The sequence below is a fragment of the Cyanistes caeruleus genome, chromosome 2 (assembly GCF_971803275.1).
Source record: "Cyanistes caeruleus chromosome 2, bCyaCae1.hap1.1, whole genome shotgun sequence".
NCBI lineage: Eukaryota > Metazoa > Chordata > Aves > Passeriformes > Paridae > Cyanistes > Cyanistes caeruleus.
The window spans coordinates 53,777,165-53,797,212 of record NC_141702.1 but is presented as its reverse complement, the minus strand read 5'-3'; the positions used below and the strand labels follow the sequence as shown (position 1 = coordinate 53,797,212).

Here is a 20,048-nt window from a genome sequence, read left to right as displayed (position 1 = left end):
CAAACTGAAAGACTGCACTGTATGGAATGTTTTTTGCATTCTGAAACTTCATTACTTTCTCATTATTATGGTTTAGACCATTTATCAGGTTTTTTTTTCAAGAAATGGTAGAAATTACAACATCAGTTTCTGCTCAATGAGAGAAGATGCGCCAAGATAGAAAAGTGGACTGTCTAACTACACAAAAGAAACTTTCATTCCAAGTTGGCTCACACAGATGTACCAGTAAATATCCTGTCTCTTGTTTTCACAACAATGGGAGACTGCAATACTATTTATACTCAGCTTTCCACATTTTTCCCTCTTTGCAGCATAATTTAGAAGTACATTTCATATTTTATAGCCATTATTTTTTTCTGTTGTATTAAATGTTGTATTAAATACTCGAGCATGAACTATCAACTTGAAAATACTACTTAAGTTTCTTCTTTCTTAGGCAAAAATTAGCAATGAATATTTCTATACTGTAATTATGAAATCATCGACTTGCAAAATCAGCTGTAGAAGTTTTGAATAAATTATTTCAGACAATTCTCATCGTACATAGTAAAATAATTTAAAACCGTCTCAAAGTAAATTCTGTGTTTTTCTATGTTTCCTACGATACTGAGCACATATGTCAAATGTTTACTTTGTCTTTTCACATCTTTCATTGTCTATTAGGAAAACAGTAAAAGTTAATTTTACATTAGTGAGGCAATATACTATTGTGTAAACAGAATATTTAAGATGTATCCATTTCTTTGGCAGTCATTTGTTAAAGGTCTTGTTTTCTCAGATCAGATACTCAAGTTTACTTGTACTAAGCCAAATAACCAAATTTTAAAAAAAAGACAAAACCCCAAAAGCAGCAAAATTAAGCAGAACCGAATCTTTGTCCAAACCTCTAATCTGTTTCATTTATTTTCGTAAACCATTTCTTTAGAAGTTATTCTAAATGGAAATTTTGGAGCTGCTGAAAGCTTATGAGCCAAAATTCTGGAAGAAAATCAATATTCTATCCCTTCTTGGTATACACAAGTAAGCTTCTAGACATCTACATCCTTTCAAAGTGCTTGAAAAAGAAGACTTACAAGAAGAAGTTATGAGTATTTCACTGAGACCAATCACACAAAAGGTTTCCAAAAAAACAGTATCCAAAACCATGGCTTGAGCAGAAGTCTTCCTGAAGCTGCTGTAGCCAGAAGGTGAGGATGGGAGGGGAAGCAAAGAAAATATAAACCAAAACCAATAGGGAGAACAAAGTATGAGTAATCCAAGAGGGACCATTCAACCTCTGAAGTGGTGCAACACTGAATAAAATGAGATTAACAAAGAGCATTCATGGCAACCTGATCTGAAGATTACTGCTGACTTAATTGGAAAGATCTTTTAATAAAAAGCACCATTTACCTACAGACTCTGTTGGCTGTGTCCCTACTACTAATCACTACAGAAAACTAACTGTGTATCATAAGATGGAAAAGCAGAATGAGAAAGATCCTAAACTGATGGGACACCTGTATTTCAGTCCAGACAAAACCTGTCATTATTTCTTAGAAAATGAAGCTGTGTCTAGCTAGACAGCCTGACTCAAGGTATGCTACAAAACTGGGAAGCAGAACATCTTGGATGCAAGGATTGCATCTGTCAAGATCTCTACTTGCTGAAGTTTTCATTTGCATTCTGTGCAAAAAACTGTCTCATGTCCTCCATTCACAGTTTTCTGAAATTTGTTTTCATTGTCTTTGCATTGAAAAAAAGAGAATTAAACAACCAAATAAAATGTTTTCATTTTGCATCACATGGAACAATTCATGTCAATCAAAATAAAAATTTCCCTTTCATTGTTTGGGAAAAAAAAATCAGAATTGCTTAAAATTATTGTTATTCTCCCTCTTCAGACGTCAAGCTGAAAAATGCTGTTCACAGATCCCTATTTTGGATTCTGAGTCAGACTGCATTCATTAGTCTCTGTCTAATGTCTTTGTCTAAACTGTGATGCCGGAAGTAGAATCCACTTCAATTTCTGAACAGTTTTATCCATCTATAATAGATTGTTACTTTTTTTTTTTTTATATGGTGCATTTTTGTTTTTCCAGCAAAAATAAAGAAACACAATACTGGTACAAGACAACGTATGGCATAAACACAAGTACTGTACTGAAGAAATGCAAGTCAAATATATGGAAATTTAACACACTCATGAGAAATGCCTAGGGTGATTGCAGCTGAGGGCATGGACAAAAATATTACTAGCTTTACTTTTTACCATTGATGCCTTTTCTACATCTTATGCATTTGAAAATACACCTATCACTACTACTCAAGGGGAAATAAGAGGTCAGAATTTAGAAAATTATTTTGCAATAAAGACAAAATACTGAATACATGTTAGTAGCTGAGAGGATCAATCTAAAAATAGGCACTATAAAGGCAGCATCAATATTGTAATTCACAAACTCTTAGGTAATTTTTTTTTTAGAAACGGTGTAGCATCTGTATCATAAATAAATAAGAAAAAATCAAGTAACTCAAAATTTTTAGTCTGCAAGTGAATACATTTTAATTTTGAGTACTTCCAAAATTTGGACCTTCTGTCCTCTTAGCACTGATATTCTCAGAGTCTAAATCTAGCTGTAAGAATACACTTTAGGGTCCTTTTCCAAGTCTCTTTTTTCACTGACATTGCACCGAACAGGCCAAGCACTATGGTATGAAGAGGAGAAAATCTGCATGCAAGCACTGGGAAAAACTAGAGTTCAACGTTCATAGTACCACTGGCCTGAGGCAATCTCAGCAAAGTACTGGGACACTGGGGAGGTTCTAAGGGACCTGAGGCATGCATTTAAAAAGGGACACAGTACAAGCATTCAAGTGCTACAACAACAAGTGAACAAAATAAAAAAAAAATACTGTCAAGGCACTTGCTTCTGTTTATTTTTCTTCTTTACATAGGAAGTACACACTTTGAACTTCCACTTGAATGAAGAAAATAAAGACTAATGAACGTGCTTATACAAGGCTTGTCTTTACTACCAGAGTACTTTATTTTGTTTTACTTTACAGTTACACTGCTACAATCACAAGAAGCGTGTGAGATTAAGCATTTAAAGGAGCAGAACTGAACCATCACTTTCACTGCAGTATCATTCTCACCACTATAACAGCAGTGATGGAAATACTTATTGCAGAAAATGAAGGAGATAAATTACTTAATTCCACCATAATTCTCCTCCCTGTCAGTCTTCTATTTCAGCCTTAGCCATAGAGAACATAGAATGTTCTTGTTAAAGGACACCAGGACTGAGAGAACCTTGGACTCCACTGCTCACACAAACAGCTCTAGCCAAAGTCTTTCAGTCTCCAATTTTCACCTTTGAATATGGAAATACCATGCAGGTTACAATGGAACATTGCAGATGTGCAACTCCTTAATTACCTCCTTAATAATAAACCAGTAGTCATTACCAATATTGTTTTATCAACCATCTGGTCACAGTGATTGCTTCACAAGAAGCTGTAAAGAATCAAGCAACCCCAGGGGCTGTGTTTGATATGAGGAATCTAGATAAACATTTTGGAAATTTGGTCTACTTTGTATGGTGTAATTAGGCATCATTCTCATTTCTACAACCAGATTACTTCAAATACAGGGATAATATCCTTCAATTTTTCTGTATTTAAATGTCAAGGTAGAGCATTCTCAGCAACTGAAAATAATGTATGAAAGGCATCTCACACAGGACAAAGACTGTTTCATTTGCTCCCTACAAGGAAATATTTACTGACTCCTGAGATTTCATCTCTCCATTGTCACTGTATAACCCAAACTCTAATCAACCACAGAAATATCCTTTGAGGCAGTATCTTCTGACAAGAGATTCTGACCACAAAGAGTGAACTATTTATTTGCCTTGAAAAGTTTACATACCTTCTGCACCACCAGATATAATTAAAATTTTTAAACCAACTTTGACGGAATACCTCTATGTGATGACAGACAAGGGAGATAATTGAGTATTTCAATTAAGATTTTAAAAGGTGGGAATTAAATTCACCACCTCACTCTCCATTTTTAAATTTTCAGAAAGCTTAATTTTAGAGAAACTCGATGTTTCGCAGAATATGGGGGGGGGGGGGGAGGGAATGAGGGGAGAGGGTATTTTTGCCTTCGTAGTAAAAGGAATTGACTTTCAAAAAAAAAATATTCAGATTAATTAAGCTTTTCTTCCACTGTCTTCATTGCATGTGATTTTTAATGTCTGCTTGCACAAAGAATTACTCAATACTGAAGGAAACCAGAACCATTATTTTTAACCTAAATATTTATTTTCTCCTAGCCTATACAAAACACTCTAAATCCATGTATGTTTGAAGAATGTTTCCAAGTATAACCTCCAATTTTACTTCCTACAAAATTATGTGTCCTTTTTCTATGAAAAGATATACATTTTTCTAACATGTTATAGTTATATACTATGTTGTTATATACTATGTTTTTTCTTAACATGTTATAGTGATCATCTGTTGCACATGGAAGTTTTCCGAGGGTCAAGCTTTGAAACAACTGCAAGCAAGAGGGAAGATTCCAATGTATCAAAATACAAATACTACATGTGCTAACTCAACAAAAAATTTGCAAAGAAAATCTTTCAGCATCTCACAAAAAAATAAAGTTACAGCATTGAAGGCTAACATTCAGAGACTTACATTCACCTAGCCATCAAGGTAAGAAGGCTGTGAAACAAATTGCAGTCTAGCAGAAGAAATATTTCAATAAAAAAGGTGCAAACTGGATGTATACATTAGAGGCTCCCGTGTAAGAAAAATGAAGCAAAAATCACTATGGTAACCCACTAACTTTTAGTTCTTGAACTAATGATCATCTGAGGAAATAAAGAAAGAAATGGCATTCTTATACAGCGTCTAAGTAAAGATGAAAACAAGATAAGCATTCTTATTTACCTGAAAATACCAGATTCATATCACCAACTATTAATCCTTACATAAACTGGTCTTTCTTACTCAGTGTAAAAAAAGAAATTAAATTATTATTAAAGCAAGAAACATCAGTTCAGTAAAAGGTAATGAATAACTCATTAAGTGAACTAATCTCTTTCCCTTATTTTTCTGGCACGGGGATACTGAGAGCAACATTCATTTTTGTTTTGAAATGTTGTTTTGGGAAGCTTTACCTTTTATATTTATTTGGGCACTGAAGCATTTCTCTTACAAGGAGAAGCTGAAGGAACTGAGCCTGTTCATCTTCAAGAGGAGATGACACAGAGGGGACCTCATTGACATATACAAGTATCTGAAGAGGGGGGTGACAAGAGGATGAAACAGGCTCTTCTCAGCGGTGCTGACCATCAGGACGAGAGGCAATGGGCAGAAACTGATGCACAGGAGATTCTACCCAAACATGAAGAAGAATTTCTTCACTGTGCAGTGACTTTGCACTAGAACAGGTTGCCCAGAGAGGTTGCAGAGGCTACCTTACTGGAGATACTCAAAAATTCTCTGGACACAATCCTGTGCCACATGCTCTAGGATGACCCTGCTTAAGCAAAGAGTTTGGACTACTGACAGATGATCCACTGTGGTTCCTTCCACTCCTATCAATTCCATGATGCTGTGAAACAGCTTAGCCAGTATGATATAGAGACACACTGTTTTTCTAGCTGTCACTGATAACTTAGTATGAAAACCAGAATGCTAAGAATCTTTCTGCATTCAGGTCTTCACTTTTAGAGAAATTTCTTTGAAAGTTTCTTACCTTTGTTCATTTGGAAATTGTCATTAAGCAATTTTCCATTAACTCATTCAATAAAATTACTTTTTGCAAATAATCCCTGGCCTATAAATTGCTTGTTTCCGTTTGACTTAAACTCGTGCTAATTACACAGATCTGAAGATAAATCACAAGGGAAATTTGTTAATTTGCTGTTGTTTTGTTAGCTTTGTTGTTCTAGCTGTTGTTGGTTCTAATTCTGTGAATGGCCAAGACAATATTACTGGTACAAATAGGAATAGTATTAAATGACAAAAAATATTTGGCTTGGAATGAACATTTCTGAAAATATGCTAATGAATCAAATCATTGACTAAAACATTCATTGAAAGTATACACAAGGAGAACATATTCTGGTTTTTCTATGACAACTTAGCCAACTTTTAACTTCAGGCAGTATTGCAGATGTACATTTGTCATTGGCACTTCCTTGTGCACTTTCTCGGGTTTTCTGGGTGTACACCAGAATGGTGGTGCCTAAGAAACGCATGGGGTTTGAAGCAAAGGCACTTTATTTACATTTTCTAACTCCATCAGTCTTACGAGATGACTGCAATGTCTGATTCAGAAAACAACATTTTTATCCTGGGACAATGATAAATTATATGCAGATGTAGTTCCACTGAAAGACCAGGAGCCAAATACCACCAGCAACACAACTGCAAGTAAATATGATATTGGTAGAAATGTTATTTTTCATGTTACGTGTTTGACAAAATATGAAAATTAATTAACCTGCATCAATTCTCTGTAAATTCTACATACTTCATAATGCAGCCTTAGCTACACAGCTGCAGCTGAAACTAGTGGTTTATTTACGAAAAGAGTATTGTTAAAAATGTAAGATAATTAGTTCATGTGTAATGATACTCTTCCAATCACTATAAAGGTTAATATTTAGGCTTTTCATTTCAAGCTGTTCTCTCTCTGTTACAGCCGCATCTCAGATTAATAACTACCTATGGGAGGTAAGATTATCTTGGGGTTTATCCCATGTCTTTCACAGAGTATGCCTGTATCTAACAACTCCCCTTTGTCAAGTGGAGTGGAACAGATTCATTCCTCCCTTCAAAGTCATCTTTATCTTTAAAGAAACCACATACCAGATGAAGGTAATTTACTAAGTTAAGGATAGAGCACACCAGGCCCAGTCAAAAATTGTTAATTTCACATTTAAGATCAGAATTAAGTTCCACCCAATTCAGTAGGATTTAAGCCAATGTTTCAGTTATGGATATATACCAGTGTGCTGAATAAAGCTCTCTGCTTAGTCAGTGAAGAACACAGAGACTCACTGGTTTAACCAAGAAGACAGCAGACTACTGGAATCAATATCTGCCTGTGAAAGAACTGGATAACCAAATAAATGGAACCATGGAAATTAAATTAATTACTGCAATAATTAATTTTACATTATATTTTCGGTGCAGACATGTTGTCCCAAAGAAACAGTATAAAATTTCTTTGCAAGTGATAAATTACTAACTCGTGTTCTGTTCACCCCTCAAAAAGCACGCAGTTGAAACCAGTTTAAAAATACTGCACATGTATATGCACTACTTCTTTTAATATCACTTTATCTGCTCCTGTGAGATTTTACAGGAACAAATATCCATACAAATGATATAAGCACTAATGATACAAGTACAACTACAAACACAAAACACTTACTTTCCTAGCACTGAAAATTATTTCCCATCTGATAACTCTTGATAATCTGAGACTCTTAGATTCAAGGTTATATCTTTTTAGAGCATATCAACAGGATATTTTTACAGAAAGCTGAATTTTTCAGTTTTTGCAACTAGCATTGGAAATTTTTTGAGAACATAAACTAACTATATATATATCTATATCAAGGTCTTGAAAATAAGTGTATTAACAATTTTGCATGTGAACATTGCTTTGAATCTAGGGGATCAGAAGAAAGTAATTTTGTACTTATGTATAAGAAAAGAAATCATTAAAAAGTGGAACAGAGAAAATAACAGAGGGATAAATATTGAGGCTAAAATTTCATTTGCAGAGCAACAGTTGGAAAAAAATTGTTAAAAAAAATATGCAGCTGGAATGTGGTACACAGGGGTTTCCCTCCAATCATTTTAAGTGACTGAAAAGGCTGAATTTCCAGCTACAGGTGTTACATTTGACTAGCTCTTTCAACCACAGATTCTCATTCTCAATCTTTTCCATGCCCTCAGTTAGAACAAATGATTGGTCCATGATTCATGTGCCTGGACTTAGGCTAAAACAGTAGAGGCCTCTGAAAGAAGAAGGAATAGTCATAAACATGGGCAGAAGGTCAACAATAAGGCATTAAATTAAATTATGACTAAAATCGTTACCATTTGACATCCTGGCTTGTGCACAGGGAATGAAAATGCATCTAAAAGAAAAGTGTTTTATGACTTTACTGAGTCCATGATTTTTCCAAGTATTGTCACCTTTGTTCACAAGTGACATGGGAACATATTTCAAGCACATAAAATTACCTGAAACTGCCTACCTGATAAACTCTTACTTCTTGGTTTACTTGGTAGACTATTCTTATTAGAGTGGACCCTGTGTGCATTTATATAGGACCATGTAAGATGAGCTTTTAAAATTTGCAAATAGATTCTCTCCACAGTTTTCAATTGTACCAAAACACTCTTGTCTACTGAAGGCAGATTTGTCAATTAACCAAAGGGGATTCTTTTCTGCCATGTTACATATGGAACATCATCTGATCTTACCTCTCCATTTTCCAGAGGATGGATTTTGGAATAATAAGAAGTGCATATGACTTCATCATCTTTTATGTAGGATGGGGTTCCTGGCCGGGGATAGATGTTGTAGCGCGTCAGACACTCGCTGTCTGTGATAGCATAGTACTGCCACGGCTGATAGTCTACTCCATCCAGTGAACGCTCTAATATCCAGTTCCCAGGACGAGGGGAGTTAGCTGCTTTCACAATAACATATGCTATCTGGAAAATCTGAAAAATACAAGTATTGTTAAAATACAACTAACTGCACAATGAAAAATTCATTCCGATTTCTGCATAGCTAACCAAAACAAAAACAGTAAATGTGCTAATGCTTAACTGGGTTTTTTCCCCTAGACATGCAATATGGCCTTGGATTACATGAAAACTCTAAAACTACAGAAATAATTTTTCCATCAAGATTTCTGGAAAAAAAAATAGTTGCATTAGGCCAATAGAGACTTTGAAAATAGAATTACAAAGCACTCTAAGTTTCACATAGCTTAGTAGGTAATTGCTAAACTGCCATTTCAGCCAAATGTTTGCAAAGTTTGTTTTCAAGTATTTTCAATTTGTAGGAGTGGGATTGCTTCTTAATGTGTATTTATAGATATGCACTTTCCACAATGCTTAGGAGATGCCAAACTGTTACAACTCTATCTCTGTTAAAGAAAAACATAGTTTTAAGCTATTGAAAGGTAATCACATCACGATGAAATCATTTTATAAAACATTCTTGCTTCAATCACACAACTCAGCACTGTGACCATGAATAAACTTTACAGGACAGAGACACATCAAATATCACTATAAACAGAATGCAAGTGTATAATCAATGCTCATTATAGTCCATATTACCTGCCTATTCAACTGATCTATCAAGGTTTATTTCTGTGTACACGCTTGCTGGAATGCAAACCACTAATACATTTGGAATTGCAGAATGACACAGGTCTGGTTTGGTTTGGTTTTTAACCTACTAACAGCTATATGCTACAGAAGTAGAACTGAAGCCAAGGAAAATAAGCAGCTACTTCTATTAGAAAAGCAGAACACATATCAAGTTAATATTTTTAAGATGCAGTGCTGTGAGTCTGCACATGAGGATGCCAGAGGGTATCATGGCGATGTTGATTTAATACTTAAAGCTTTTTGTATTGGATAGTCACTGTAAAGAAGCTGCAAGATTCAGACTTAGTCCACACAAAATTTCTTGTGAATGCTTCGACGATCAGTAGAGCTACAGAAAGAATATCCAACAGTAAGCAATGAAAGAAACAGTAAGAAAATTTGAACTGGTTTTTATTACCCACCGGTATTACTGCAAAATAGAAAATGTTTTAAATGACTGAGTACAGCAAGTATTCCCAAACACTTGACGATGGAGACAAAGAAAATGTTTATCTCCAATTATCATTCCCACCTTCTGTGCAGATGCAGAGAATGTGGTAAGATTCACAATCGCTTCAGTCAGGAAAATAAAGCACTAGCAGCCAAAGTTTTTCAGTGAAATAAGAAGTGGGTGAGGCTGTTTTAATTTCAATCTGAAGAACATACCTGTAACTGGACCTTCTTGGAGGATTATCTCTATACTTTTTCTCAATAGCATAAAATAAACACTCCAGAGAATGAAAAAAACCCGTGTTTCATTCCATTGTTCCAACAGGAGTCATACAACCACTTGTCCCCTTTCAGAAATCCCCTTTCCTCTCTCAAACTCATTTACAGCTATCTTCCACTGTGGTCACAAACAATTATAGTTTTAACTATCCTGGATCAGGGTCACTAATACTCTTTACAATAAACAGAGACAATCAAAACACTAACAAATCTCTCCAAACTGTTCACCCCCAAGTTAAGCTCTTAGAAGTGTAAGAAATATAGAATAAAGATTTCATTCCAGAGTACTTTTAAGTACTTTAAAGTACTTTTAAATACTTTTTTTAAAAAAAATTTACATCAGCAATTTACATCAAGTTCTCAGAATAAGACTGTTCCTTGTATGTTGAATGGATAGCACCTGAGCTTAACACATTGCTAGGGCTTCTACTGTGGAAGATCTGTGGTTTAGGACATATCACACAATAAATTCACAACCACAGGTGTGCGTATATACAGCATCCTTTTTGGAAGTCCTAAAATTTGCAGAACTTCATGAAAGATGCATTGTTAAATACAGCCAAAAAACATTTAGCTCTGCAAACATCTTGGATATATTGGCTCTGTGGGGCCAAGAGGTGTAATCAACAGGAAGCATTTTTCTGTTTGCTTATTTTGAAATACTAGGCTGTGGGAGAGTGAAACTTTCTACAGCAACTTTTCAAATTGAAGCCCTCTTCCAATAACATTTCTTGAATATTTTGCTGAGGATGTGTTTGAAGTTTTCTTTCTCACCTTCAGATAGTTCACTGCTTGACTACAATTTCATATATACCTTTGGCTTTCATTATGGTTAGGATTCTCTGTAAATGAAACTACAAAAACAAGCAAAAAAAAAAAAAGGCAGTGGAGAGTGAACATCATATTGCACATCACAGTGGAATGGATGTAATCTCTCTAAATCTGACAAGAAGAAAGAACTTCTTAATGTAAATAAGAGAATGCACATGAAGAGCTGGTTTTAACTACTATTCAGTTAGTTTTCAACCTGATCCAGACTACTACTATCCCAGTCTCTAAGAGTTCCTTCTGTAACAGCACTGAGCTATCTGCAACCCACTAACAAAATTACTTTCTGGACAGAGAAACAGAGCTGGAACTACCAGTATTTTTAATTATTGGTAGACTGTTAATGCTAACTGCAGACAAAGGAAGCTGCATCAAAAGCATCATGCATCAAAAATATGGCCTGGTTGATATTATTCCTGATCTTTCTAAGGCTAGGCTGAAGATAGTACAGGATGCTAATTTATGCTTCTTAAAAATACCTTTCTTTTGAAAGACAGCTAGAGCTTTAGCATGACACGAGAAGATGGTTGCCCCAGCTCAGTCAGGTACACCAGGCACGACCAGCTCACCATGGTGCTAAGAGGCAGAGAGCAGTCATGGTGCATGCCATGTTTTACTGTGCTTTCTCAGCAAGGTGGCAATGACAACGAACAGACTAAAATTAATGGCAGCTGTATGATTATTCTCAAAGCAAATCAATATAATGGAAGCAATGCTGACTTTCCAATCAGCTGGAAAACTGTCCTTCTCCAGGTAAAAGAGTAACTCTTCTTTTACTGGGGAGTTGTTTAGCAAACACAGCAAGCATGGTGGCATGAGGAAACTAATAAAGTCTAATGCATTGAGTTTTGTTGCATTTGCTTCCACAATCAAAAAAGGTGTCATGGTTCAGTATTCTGAAGCCAGCTTTCCTATCACATCGTAACACTGAGCTTCTACTCCCATGGGGTAATTGATGAAGCCCTCCCAGTTCACTTTTCAGGTAGCATCAATAAACTGACACAAGTCAATTGACAGAGTAACTGCACGATTTTAGAGCACATCTGGATTTGTACAAGTCCAACAGAATGAAACCTAGGGACCCAAGCCTGCTTATACAAATGGGAAAATGGAGCAATACCAAACTGCTGGGTAGCATGCAAAAGATCATTAACACAGCTGCCAAAGCACAGCTGGTGCTTTTTTCTACTTGTTCTGCTCATGTGACCATAGTAATATAATCATGGGAGTAGGAGGGAAATAGTCTAAATAGTCCTTTAAACCTTCCCCAAATTACAGGCAACATAATCCTCGAGATGAGAAACAAAATGAGTCTTGGGTCTCATTTTCACTGGTAATTGTCTCAGCAGTGAGAACTATGAAGCACATATTGTAGGAACACTTCCATAAGTTATACCACTGTAGCTTCTTGTGAATGCCTCATAAGACATAGAAAAGTGCATCCTACTCTACAGGATAATTTGCTACACTAATATTATTCAGATAGAGCTGAAGTGAATCATTAATCTACATAGGGTTAACTACTGAAGCAGGAAATCTCATTGTGTCCGACTCCCACTTGCACTTCTATTTAAAAAATAAATTCTTCGGTTAGAAAGCATTCATGTAAATCAGAATATCAGCAGAGAAAAAAAATGGTATCACACTTCAGAAGTATTTCCATTTCATTTTCTGAACAGAAAAATTATTAGCTCTAATGGAGGCTTCCATCAACAATCTGGTGTAAATGCTGTATCTACTTGTTTATTATGTTGCTGGTTATTATTGCAGTTCAGTGTCCAAGTAAACATGGCATTCTTTCATGGAGAAGAGTGCAGAACTTAGGCACAGACTTGTTTCCTTGCAGGCTGGTATAAATACTGTAACACCATACGGCCTTTACCATGACACAGATTTATTTAAGTAGTTAAAAAAAAGCACTGCAGACACCCCTTGTCCCAGTGTGAAATCCATCCAGATGAGTCAAGGTGACCTCAGAACACCCTGTGGCTAAAGGGGGTTGTTAGCTACAGGGGGTTCCCCCTCATTATGAGTAGAAGGGGAAAGTCTAGGGAGAATTTCTTAGGGGATGTGTTAAGGGGATTGTATAAATGAATGAGACTTAAAATGGAACCACTTAGGGGAAGGAATAGAGGTAGAATGGGAGGGATCAAGGTGGATCAAGAAGAAACAAGTGTAAAACAGGGAAAAGGAGATGAAAGAAGCCAGTTGACTACCACCAGCTAGCCAATCAGCATGTTAATCCTGACCTCAATCGCTGAAGTCTATCCTATTTTCTCACTAAATCCTGCTTCTAAATACCTTCTTAAGGTGTGCTCTCTCTGTGTGTGAATAAGAGTTAACTTCAAGCTCAGAAAGTGATGTAAATACCAGCAACTGGAGTGAGGCTGTAAATCTCCAAGATCTTCAAAAGATTATCTAAGGTTAGATACTGAAGCACTGCATATCTTGGATGCATCCATAGATGTATAGGAGACATTAATCCTGTTCAGCTGGAGAGGAAGAAGAGGGTGAAGCCGGTTGTGCAGTGTTTGTGTTCATGTGGGTGCTGACAGGACACTATGGTCTATTTATGTTGTTCTGTGCAGCCATGTATTAGTTTCACTCTCTCAGGAGTATGAGCTCTGCCTTGCTACAGTCTGAATGTGAAAACAGGCATTGGAGCCTGAACTTCTAACACCACAGGTTACCAAGAATCATAAATCACAGATAAAAACAGATTCTCAATGCAAAACTGTTCCTCTGCCTTTAACTTCTATCTTGATACTCACATATGAAAACAATTGTTACATATGCAGCACATCATGCACCTTAAATACCACATTTGCACGGTTTCTCTTTTTGTATTAGCCTCTCCTAAAGGTTTAAGACATGAAATAGACCAAATCCAACTACTCATGAATTGAAGCAGAGATTGTGTGAGTTCTGAGAAACAGTTTCTTGTATTCTCAGAAGCCAATTTATGTGGTCAGTAATATTTCAATTCACAGATACTGTTACGGATTATTGTTTGGATCTATTATGTATGAAAGAGAGTAGACAGTTTTTATGCAACAGTCTTTATAAAATTGGTTATTTAAGAACAACTAATCTTCTCATTTTAGTCTCACATCCAACTCAGACAGAGGAAAAGCCTTATTTAGAAATGGAATGGCTTTCCAGATTTCTCAAATGGCCACTTAACATTTATTTTTTCTATCACTCTCCTGAGAGACAGTGGCCATGGTTTCAAATATTCTGCTCACAGTTAGAAATTCTGTAATTGAAAATGTTGGCATGGGTGGAAAAAAAAAATATGCTTAGCAGGATTCCACTAATACCAGCTTAGAGAGCTGAACATCTCCCACCATGCTGCAGTTTGCCTTTAATGACAATGTTGCTCTTGTTCCTCTGAGCTGCTTCCAACTGAAATGCTGCTACCAGATGGGGAATTTGGGCTGAAAGAAACACACAATTGATTCCAATATAGATTTTTTTTTTTTTTCCCAGTATTGCAGGCAATTTTAGCAGGATGTTGTCTGTCCAAAAAAATTGCAACTACAGAAAGTTGTAGCTACAAATGTCATGCAAATTAAGATGTCCACAGTGCTTCATGGGAAAAACTGAGAAAGATTTTATCACAGTCAATCTTGAAATCTCTAAGGTGGGTGTCTCCAAAAAAATCAAGCCATTTCAGGTACAAATCAATCTTTTCTACTTAGGCAAAAATTCTGTTTTGTACAATGCACAGTCACATTCAGTTAATGCCTGCAGAATATGCATTTAGAAAAAACAACTATAAAAATACCTGAACTTAGAATAAGCTCAGCTTTCTCCCCTACATGTATGTAACTGCTGGAGAGGCACAAGAGACTAAGAGGCACTAAGAACACTTTCTTCTCCATGACAAAAAAAATACACTGTATTAATACTTCTCAACTTTTGTTCATGTTGTAAGTACAAGATGTCATTAAAAAAAAGTAAAAAATAGAAAGCAAAGTCTATTTAGAGTGCACTTTATACAATGTCAAACTGTAAAAGACTCAAGTTGTCCAGCTGTTGAATATCTGAGACACATTAAGCCAAATGGAAGGAGTCAGAACCTGTAAAGTTCCTGTCAATGTCAACTTTGTTCTCTGTAATTTTCTCTGTTGGTTTTCTCCATTACCAACTGTTCAGCTGTTTGTGAAGGCCTCAAAAAGAAAAGCTGCTTTCTCTTGACTATTTATGCTGCTCATCATTGCCCTGGTGTATATCATAATCAAGGGCTGAAGTTAATTATCTGTCTTCACAGTACTTTCAAATAATAACAGAAAGCAATTTCTCTTTCTTTTCTAAAGTTATCCCTTCTTTCCATGGAGAAAGACTATTTTGAGAAAAGGAAAATTGATGAAAATGCCAATAGCCATGCCCTTCTTCTTAAAACCTGGACAGGAGGGGAGAACAAGAGGGAGGTTGTTCCTCGATTTTGGTGCTAATAATACAAAAAAAAAATATTTTTTATTTAATTTTATATATCCAAAAACTGATGCTCAGCCTGGGTCCAGCAGCATTGAGAGTACTCAAAGTGAAGCATTCTTATTTCCTTCAGCAATGTTTCCATGCAGTTCTCCTTCATACCAGATTTGTACATTTTAATGTGCCTATCACAACAGAAGCACTGTTTCACAACCATCATCAGCTGCAAAACTTATTTTTTCAAGTAAGCTTGTTATTCATCATAAAAGACATAAAGACAACATATTTCTTCAATATCAGTAACAAAATGTGCTCAAGACTGAGAATCCTATGAACCCCTTACTTATCACATCACCATTCACCCAGTAAAAAATCAGAACACAACCTCATATTCATGTCAGAACGTATGTGCCACCGGATTCAAAGGAGAATAGTTTTTGTCCTTAAAAACAAAATTATAAAAGTGGAATGTATATGTATTACACTTATCCAAAGAAAATATAAGGCAAATAACCTCAAAAAAAAAAAAAAGCATAAATTCTCAACACTGTTCAAAATCTTTGTTACTGTGTATTATGAATTAAAGCTGAAAGGATTTGCTCACTTAGAAATCTTTCTGATTAAGCACAAAGCTTCATGGTCTGATTTAATGGTGAGTATAAAAAAATGGGCAAAATAATCCTGTGGATATTTATTGTTAATACAACCCCTTAACCCAGCTTATAGCACTTTGTTTGGTGGGTATTACAATTCATCTTTCAATACAATAATGGGTTCTTAACATTTCTGAATGCATTTGAGACAACTCCGTCCATGTACTATTGAACAACTCATGAAAAACTTCCTCTTTTTTTAATGCTGTGGGAAAGTCATCTTGAGCATCTACACTAACATTTGTTTGTTAGAACACCTAGAAGCTTCAGACTCTTCAGGAATTATGGCTGGCATAGAGATGCAGTCTTGTCCCTTAACTGAGGAAAAAGCTAATTTTATTTTCCTTAGGCTTTTGTCTGAGTGATTTCAATGAGGAAAATGTTATTCTGAGACAAGAAGGGAGGCCTGGGTAACATCTGTTACTTATTAGTGTGCACATATTCTCTCCTTCCCACAAATGGAAATCAAGATACATAATGTAAAGCAAATTTGCTAATAGTATATAAAACAGGTAGTTCTCAAAAATGTTTACTGTCATGTCAAAATATTTACTACTGTTCTGTTTGTTTTCATGATAATAAATATTTTTTTCTAAGTATGTTTGCTATAAATTCTTACTGGTATATTAATAAGCAATTTCTTTTCTTGTTTTTCTTTTTAAGTTTTTTAGATGCTTTCGTTATAAGCTGACTTCAAGTCCAATAATTTTGCTTTAAAAAGATTTAAAAATTAAATTCTAATTAACAATGTAAAGTAATTTAAAAGTAATAATAATTTAAGGGAATATTAGAAAGGTAAATTACACTTTTTTTATCCCATAAATACCTAGTTAGTTCATTACCAGCAAATTGTAAAACTAAAGAACTTAAGGGAATCACTAAAATGGTAAGATTCAAGCCTATGAAGGTAATGAAAAAAGAAATTAAAAAGTGAGTATTGTAACTAACATACCTGTCTAAAAGTTGGCTGTGGACTTTATTAAAATAGAACACCTCATTCCTTTTTCTTTCTTTAATTGATTCAAAAGTAATTTTCATGGTTTCAGTTCTTTCAGGCTGTCACTTCAATAGTTCCTTTACCACTTAGGTGTAACTGAGACAGAAAATGGGACTTAGTTTTGAGATAATTTGTTTTTTGAATTCCCAGTGTTTATATAACTTCAAAACAGAATGATTCATGAGCAAGGAACACTAAAAACAAGTATTGAGGACGACAGCACTGTGTTGCAGGCTTGGACTGTAGCTCATAGATCAGTACCATACACTTTGAGGTTTTACAGTGTTGAAGCCAACCCAGTGTTGGCTGCCCCCTCCCCCAGGCTGGCAATAAAACCTCACATAGGCAAGCCAAATTAGAAAACTGATCTGGCAGAATCTACACCCCAAACAACAAAACAAGACATAGTTTTCAATACCAAGGTACATCTGGTTTCCTGCTTGGCAACACAGATGCCAGAACAAGAAGTGCAGAAACATCTCTCTTTCACCAGTGAGGAGAGGAGTGGCAATCAGGGAATTGCAGCATGATAGTCTCAACAGATTTGGGTTTTTTCATTGTTTTCTCTTTAGAAAAAAAAATTTTGAAGATGAACAAAACTGACTGTCATCTGTTGGAGAGAAGTCCAAGTTTGCACTAAACTTTATTTCTGTTAAACTACTTTCTGGTTTGGGGATGAAGAGAAGCTTCAAGCCTTACCTTTACAAAAACAGTTTTGAAAGCATTTTAAGCCCACAGTTAATGGTAAAAAAGAGAAGGAAAATATTAATTGAACATCTAAACAAAATGTTTCATATATATAGAAATTTAACACCTAAAGACCAAACAGCACTTCATTTTACTAAACTGGTTCTTATATCCCAAGACTAAACAGTATAGTTAATTTCCTTAGCTGTTCTGGTATTTGATATCAGAAGTTACTAAACAGAAATATGTAACTTTTTTCCCCAATGGAATATTGGAGAAAATTGTGGAAAATTGATATTCCAGAGAAAAGAATATATAACATTAAACCAATTACTGCCCCTGTGATAGGCATAACTCTATATGACAATGCAGCTAATGTGCAAAGGCTAATTTAATATGGCTTTGTTGCTCAACTTGTTTTGATTCCTTAGTCACTGTCCAGTCAACTGTCATAAATTAAAATAAAAAACCTACAGTTTTGTATTAAAAGAAGTAATGTTGTCAAATATCATCCGATTTACCTCTTATTTCACTGTGGCTGTAAGATTACCTTCAGTCAATCCCTAAAGGATTAGTTGAAGTGGACCTTATTGTGGGCTTCAACTGTATAAACACCAAAACAATAGGTTCCATTGTTGTAATTTGAAACCAGATAACAGGGAGATTGTTCCATAATCCAAAAAACATGCAACAACTTTGAAATGCTCAAGACTCAAAGGCCTGGTTATTTCTTCTTTAAGAAAAAAAAATTAATTAGGCAGGGATGCAGATTTAATTAATTCATGGGTCTCTGCCACTAGTTTGCTGTATGACATAATTCCTGTAATAGATGTTCTGAGACTGCCTTTGGAAGGGATGGTGACTGCAGTGGTTTCTACATAGAGTCAGAATATGATTTTTTAGACTCCTTCCTCCCTTCCTACAGAAAAGGGTAGGGGACAGGATGAAAAGATAAAATTAAAGAGCTGCATGCTATCAGAGCTTAGAAAACTTAAACTGATGAAGTGCAAGCGTTATAGAGAAAAACAGCTAAATAGGTTGATCAGTTATTCTTGCTCTTGCAGCTTACAAGGCTCTGTAGACTATCCATTACTTTCTTTTCTTTCAGATATGTATGCCTGGAAAGCATCACCTGGACACTGAACTGATCCTCCACAGTCTCAAGCAATGAAGACATAGTTATTAAATCCAAAAATTTCTGCCAGAATGTTAACTTTGGGTCCACCTGCATTCCACAAATCTACAATTCTAAATCTAAATCCAACCTAAATTCTAATTCTAAATATAAAATATTCCTGCATAATTTAAAAAATATGAAGTGTATAGCAAAAACATCTAAAACCACATAAACATGCTCCTGGCACCAGTAACTGAGAGGTATCAAGGAAATAGCCAATATCCTTGCTCCTGATGTGTGTAGAAATCAGAAACAGATGGGCTGACCATTTCACCGCAAAATGCCAACTGGTCTTCCTTTGGCAAAACTGGTGAATTTGCCAGTTTTCTTTAAACATACTACACTTATTTTCCACATCACTGTGAAATTAAGACTAATTGAGGATTTGGGAATAGCACTACTACAGGGAATATGTTCTCCCTGGACGTCTAAGCATTTCCATTTCCAACTCCCTGCTCTGAAATCCTCGAAGAGAAGGCCCATTTTCAGTCCTGCTAAACCTTGCACTCGTGGGACCTGAAGTACCTCTGTTGCACTTGAACTGCCCAACACTCTTAAGGCAGAGCAGACAGACTCTCCCCAACCAGCAGGACTAAGAGCTGCAGAACAGCAGACTGCTTCTCTTGGTACCTAGCCCATCTGTGAACCACCCCCTTCCAAACTTAGCTCTACCAAGGTATCTCAACCTGTCACTCTAACCTCCATTTAAATTCATGTGAGAAACTCCTAAATAACTCTCTATTTTTGACCTTCTATGCACTTGATGGATAAAAAGCACTGTAAAAAATAATCTCACATTTACAGGTATGAATGGAGTTCCATAATTTTCTTGTGATATAGACTTGTTATAATGGCTAAGAAGTGGGAAAAAGTGAAGGATTTAGAGCAAATCTTCAAAGATGCTCAAAACCAAATAGTTCCAGTTTTCAACTCATATTTTAATAATATATAGAGTAAAAATTTCAAGCATCCTCCAATGAATCATAAACCTAGACTCCATTAGATAAAATCTCTTTGTAAGCATTAAGGAGAAACTCAACTGTTGAGACTAAACAAGAAAACATACTACATTTTTCTCAACAGGACCAGTAATATTTGAGCTTGTTCTAACATTAAGTATATGTTACTT

General features: G+C 35.6%; 1 protein-coding gene across 4 annotated transcripts in view; it reads right to left on the bottom strand.

The window, feature by feature from the left end:
- The window catches only part of LAMA2 (laminin subunit alpha 2), a 336,473-nt gene that overhangs the window by 228,943 nt on the left and 87,482 nt on the right, over window positions 1–20,048 (bottom strand). For all 4 annotated transcript variants that reach the window (XM_086877039.1, XM_086877040.1, XM_086877041.1 and 1 more), the window contains exon 4: window positions 8,509–8,751. In XM_086877039.1, the coding sequence (XP_086733165.1) occupies window positions 8,509–8,751 (243 nt within the window). The remainder of the gene's footprint in view (window positions 1–8,508; window positions 8,752–20,048) is intronic.